This window comes from Sylvia atricapilla, chromosome 1, assembly GCF_009819655.1.
Source record: "Sylvia atricapilla isolate bSylAtr1 chromosome 1, bSylAtr1.pri, whole genome shotgun sequence".
NCBI lineage: Eukaryota > Metazoa > Chordata > Aves > Passeriformes > Sylviidae > Sylvia > Sylvia atricapilla.
In genome coordinates, this window is record NC_089140.1 from 69,948,168 (window position 1) to 69,953,839 (window position 5,672).

The window sequence follows — 5,672 nt, forward strand, 5'->3', positions numbered from 1 at the left end:
TAGTATCTAAATCCTAGTCTAAACACATTCTGTCAATAACCACAATCCGCTATATTGTGTATTTTGATTGTTTGGTGCAGTAACCCAGAGCAGGTAGAGACATGTTTAGTTTGCAATGCTTTTATTAGAATAAATAGAAGAACCAACAACTGACATTCACAAAGTCAATGACATATCACAGGAATGAAAATGGGAAGTTGTATCAGTCAGGAAGGTGTTGTGTTTGGAGATGGTGATTTAAGAAGAAATAGTAAACTTTCTGTGTGCTCCCTCAGAACAAAAGACCGTAGCCTTACGGTACGTGCAACACAAAGAAACACAAATGCTTTATTCATAGAGGAATGATTTTCTGAAATTAAGAATTTTGTCTGCAAGTTGTCCAGGCATCAATTCAAGGATGGTTGCCCAAAGAGTTCAACAGCAAAGAACAGGATGATTCTAAAAGCTGCAGGTTTTTTTCAGAGAATTCCTATTGGAAAACTAGACTCTCAATAACAGCATCTGAATTTCTCACAAGAATCAAAACAATGGTCCTGATTCTTAAGTTATTCAATCACAATGGAAAATATTTCTAAGCTACCTCTTGAAGTACTCATTTATTCCTGGATATAAGTCCTAAGAACAACTTGTGTAAGCAGAAATATCTGCACCCAAAGTTCTGAAAAGTCACACAATTTTTTCAGGAATATCTCCCTAGATATTGAAGGCTTTCCACTTAGAGATAGTGAAGAGACGAGATTATACTACAGTACTAGAGTAAAGGGGGTCTGTTTCTTATGGGTTGGCAAGCATTATTTCCAGCCCTTTTATCCTTAGGGAGAATAACACCTACCGAAGAGGAGGATCATGTCACTTGGATTGTGTTTAACCAAGAAAAGAAATGGGTGGTCAGCCCTAAACTCTTCAAACTCAGAGGAATCTTGGATGTCTCCAGTCACAACCTCTGAGCCACCTGCCTCAGTGCCCTCTTCAGTGACTTCCATGTATGCCTCATGGATGGCCTCAGATACCCTCAGGCTCTCTGCTGAAGAGATGCCAGAGAGGTTGGCCGAGGGGCTGAACAGGTCGGTCATACCCAAGGATGTCAAGACAGATGTGAGGTTGTATTTCTCCTCAATCTTCATGCGTGGGAGGTACACTTTCACCTTCTTCTTTTCCATCACCTTGGAACTGGTCCACTCCATGAGTTTTTCATAGCTGATTTTGTTCTCAAGCTACAAAAAGAGACAGGGAATGAAATGTCTAAGACAGGAATTCAATGGCCTTAATACCTGTATTTTTACCACCTGTTACTGGCTTTTTCCATTTACTTTATGCACACAATAGAACTGATACTTGTTCTTAAATGCACTTGTTTAATCCTGTATGCTTCGTCCTGACAATGGAGCCTGTATTATCTGTCTGTCTTGAGGAAGTTCCTCAAACCTTTTTCATCTGAAAATTTCTACATCACATCAAGACTTTTTTTGTAAAAATACAGGTTTTGAAAACATAAGTCAGATTGGACCTGAAACTGTTCCTCTTGGAAGATATTTTATTGATCCCTTTCCTCAACATTGTTTCTTTCTAATGTTACTTTTCTCATTTTCCTTTTAGTCATCTCTTGGAATGCTTTCTCCATCACTTTGACTTTTTTTATTTCCCCTAGGACAAACTTTTCTTCTTTAGCAAACATCTGAAATCACTCACAGTGCTAGAAATCCCACTCCCTTGACTGCTTCTGATACGCAATAGAGATTGGTGCATATAGCAACGTCCTCTTCTGCAAAGCTGCAGCAGCACTACACTGCTTTACCTTCATTTTACAAAATTGAGCTCAGGAATACCCTGAGAAGTTCTGCCTGAACATCTGACAGATTTTGTGCTCCCCTGCCTGCCCAGCACACCTGTTGGGGGACAGCTGGGATGTCAATGGACAGCAAAACATCTGACAGTAGCCAAACCCCACTGAGGTCATCACTCTTCTGCTTGCCCTGCCAGGGCCATACCTGTGCCAGGCCAGAGATGTCATCAGGCAGCAGCACCAGCAGGCTCAGCTCTCCACTGGTGTATGGAAGCTCCAGGACCTTAATTTTGTCTTCAGCCACTCTTCCCACTTTGAAGGTGTTGTTCTGATGCATCATTTGCACAGGTCTGCTCTCTTGCTGCAAAAACAAAATGCAAACACAGTGAGACAATGTGATGTTGGAGCAATCTTTTTCTTTGGTCAGACAAATGTACAAGGCCTTTGAAAGCATGGGACTTGATCTTCAGTCCTGCTGCCTTTGGAGAAGACCTGTGTCTCCATTTTTCTCTTTTTCCCGCTTGCGTGCTCTGGAAGCCTGGTCAAACACAGATCTTGAAAACATTACTTGGCTTTAGGCCCAAGCACTGACAATGATGGACTTGTCTATATCACCTAACCTGTGACAGGTATGTGTAATGCCCAGGCTGCTGGCTGTGTGAGCCAACAGCTTCCCTGGCCAGAGGTGTGTCTGTGCCCTCCTACCTCAGTCACATTGAAAGGCTCTTCCCGAGTGTCTTCTTCTTTAAATGCTGTTTTCCATATCCCTTTGAAGTAAATGACATTCACAAAGACCAGCGCAGTATTGAGATCAACAGAGTCTGACACAAGGAAATCTTGGATCCGTCCTTTAAGGAAGAGACAAGTCAGAGAGGGGTAAGATAAAGCTCCTCTGGTGTGCAAAAATATCTGCGATGTTGGGGTGAGGGTGGGGGTTCCTGCTTGTGGAGTTTCATTTTCATAACAATAAGCAACCTGCTCTTGCTTGACCCACTTTTTCTAGAGATTATGAGGAGAGGAAGACAAGGATAGTTCATGGTAGGTGAGGGAAAATACCTGCTACCCATTTTTCAGTCCTTACCATTTGTCTCTTTCTCCACCCAGGAATTGATGAGCTGTCTTGTTTCCTCTGCAGCTGTTTTGAAGTCAACTTCTTCCAGCTCTGCTTTGTAGAATTTCTTTGCACACTTTATGTATTCCTATAAGCAGAAGGGTTACAGTTGTCAGAGTGATGTGAACTTAGCATTAGATGGATGTGTTATGCAAAATTTGTGAAATAAAGCAGAATAGTTTAAGGAACAGTGAATATTTACTCCTGGGTTTGAACATGTCAGACACTGAACATCTCCATCACATCTGTCTTCCTGTAACTGAATCTTAAACCTGTACAAGAAAGACTGCTTCACATATATAAGTTTGGCACTTTTTGATGAGACGGTGTTCTAAAATAAAATTTTGAGGTATTTCCTTTGTTTTACCAAAACAGATTCAGTTTAACAAATATTTCTAAGGAGAGACAATGTTTGTCTCCTTCTCTTTGTGTTCACTCTTTAGGGTTTTGAATACTGTGATCTCACATTCTTAGATTTCAAAAGCAAAGCTTCCTTTTACTAGGAAAACTGACAGTTTCAATTTTCATTATTTCAAGTTATAAAGTTTATTTAATTTCCCTTAAAATTTCATCTTTCATTAAAAGCCATTTTTCTGGTAAATTAACAGCAATCTTGATTACTCTCTGTAATTTGCAATATAGGCATATTTTATGCCCTTATACCTTTTGCCTTCATCTAACAGACACAGAAAGGTCCAAATTCGTTCTGTACTAGTTCCCCTCATGGCCCACAAGCACCTCTTCATCAACAGAGACTGGGCTACTGTTGGTGGTTCATCTCTAGGGCAGAGTCACAGGGGATTTACAGGAAATCTCATGGAAGTCAGTTCATAATAAAACTTACCTGAAGAATGGGATATGTTTTGTCAGTATAGATTCTGTCAGCAATCCTGAGTGAGTAAGTAGCATTTTGCCTGCTGATGTCTGAGAGAAGACCCTTGAATGTTTTGTGGATGTGCTCAGCAGTGCCACACTGAGGTGATGACATGAAAAAAAAAGAAGATAAATTGCATAAGGAAATAAGATCCTAAAGTATTGACCCTTTCAGTTAAGAGTGATAGTACAGGGCAGTCATTCCCCACAGACTGGTGCTGTGGTGGTGGTGCATTGAACTGGGAAGTTCATCCTTGTCAAGTCCCCTGAAATGTGCTTTTTAAAGGATGCTGTTGAGTTCCTGTCACCGAGACTTCTGGGTTCTTCTCTGCTCAGCATCTTCCTGCCCAGCTGAAAATCCAACTGCTGTTCCCTGGCTCTGGGTACTGAGCCCTCTTCATCCATCCCCCAGCAGCACTTTCCTGGGAAGACACCCTGGTGCCCAAAGCATTGTCCCCACACCATTACTTGTTCTGGTGCAAAGTAAGCAACCTGCTGTCTTTCTATGTTTGTTAAAAACCAGGTGAATCACACCCTTCATCTTTCCCTCCACAGATCCCCTTGGTCTGAGGCTATTACTGTAGTTTTTTTCTGGGTCTGAAACTTCCAGGAGGAAAGGCATAAAAATTCTTCTTTTGTTCTAAGGAGAAAATAAGACAGAAAGGAATATTAAGTTATTTCTCTACCTGGGAGTCAGAAATGTCTCCATCTCCTGTAACATTATCAAAGTGAAGAACCTGCAAGAAAATATACCAGTGTAGAAATGAGAATCATGACCAAAAATAATGTGAATTTAAGATTTACACGTGTTGCTTGTGTAAAAAAAAAAAAACTGTTAGCTCAGGAAAAAAAAAAAAAGGATGCTGAGAAAATAGATTAACTAAAAATTTACAGGCAAGCTTGCAGCTGGTCTATGCCCTCTGTGACCTTGGAAACTGCTACTCTTTGCTTAGATGATATTTTTTAGTGAATATCTAGAAATAAATTGAGTTACTGTTGTATTGTATTGCTAAAAATACTCTGTCTTCCTGTCTTTTTGGGATTTATCTCTTATATATATATTAAGAAAGAAAGTCTGATTACATTATTTGGAACTTTGAGGAATTAAAAAATCTTAAAATTGCCTGACTGGTGATTTTGCTATTGTCCCTGAGATTTTTTTTAATGTTGAAGTCAACTGCCTGTTACATTGAAAATAACCACCTTTCCTGTATATAACTCTTGATTCAGTTCTCCATTTTGTGACTGGCTTAGTTCTTGTGCATTGAAACAGGTGAGAACCTCGTCAGTGGATAATATTTTTCAGTGATGTTACTTGGAAGGAGCAAGTAGCACACGCAGAGGTCGCTTTACACCTGTGTAAGTGACTTACCTTCTCCATCTGGGATTGAGTCTTACCCCTTGCTCCCATATACACCAAGGCCAGGGTTGAAAGCATGCTCAGGGAGGAAAAGAGCACATTGTCATTGCTGCGGTGAATTTTCACCTCTTTGAATACGTCAAAACAAAATTCTGCATTTGCTGCACTGATGGAGCCCATTACGAAATCCCTGTTGTATGAAGGAAACAGAAAGAGTCTGACTTACTGTGGTGAAATAGGTCAATTGTAAGGCAAAAAATTCAGTGCATGTGAACCCCAAAGTTAGTGCACAGGGTTTTTTTCAGCAAACAGAATCCAGTGGTGTGGATTTAAAAGGCAGACATGCTGTTGGATTCATGAGCAATCAAAGTGCTGGACATCTCCCAGCTGTGCATAGGCTGGTGAAAGAAGAAAACACAGTCTAGAAAATACAGTACTTTGAAGTCTAATGCAACGGTATAGTGCTTATATCACTTATAACTTAAGGTCTTCAAGACCTTCAAGCATTTTTTTTCCCTGTGCAGCTGCTGGAGAACAAAATCCAG

General features: G+C 40.4%; 1 protein-coding gene across 1 annotated transcript; it reads right to left on the bottom strand.

Annotated features, from left to right (window-relative positions):
- Positions 1–789: 789 nt before the first annotated feature.
- Positions 790–5,307, bottom strand: LOC136365370 (ovalbumin-related protein Y-like). The gene is made up of 7 exons (XM_066325758.1): positions 5,140–5,307; positions 4,454–4,504; positions 3,739–3,867; positions 2,865–2,982; positions 2,489–2,631; positions 1,989–2,144; positions 790–1,214 (listed from the first exon to the last, which is right to left on the bottom strand). Exons 1-7 carry the CDS (start codon positions 5,305–5,307, stop codon positions 813–815), a joined length of 1,167 nt encoding a protein of 388 aa, XP_066181855.1. The 3' UTR covers positions 790–812.
- Between the last annotated feature and the right edge of the window lie 365 nt (positions 5,308–5,672).

Excerpts from the sequence above, each read along its gene's own strand:
- LOC136365370 (XM_066325758.1), bottom strand. The coding sequence starts at position 5,307 with ATGGGCTCCATCAGTGCAGCAAATGCAGAATTTTGTTTTGACGTATTC. Across the intron at positions 3,868-4,453 it reads GAGACATTTCTGACTCCCAG|TGTGGCACTGCTGAGCACAT; the intron begins GTAGAGAAATAA and ends TCATCACCTCAG. Across the intron at positions 2,145-2,488 it reads AGCCTTTCAATGTGACTGAG|CAAGAGAGCAGACCTGTGCA; the intron begins GTAGGAGGGCAC and ends TTGTTTTTGCAG.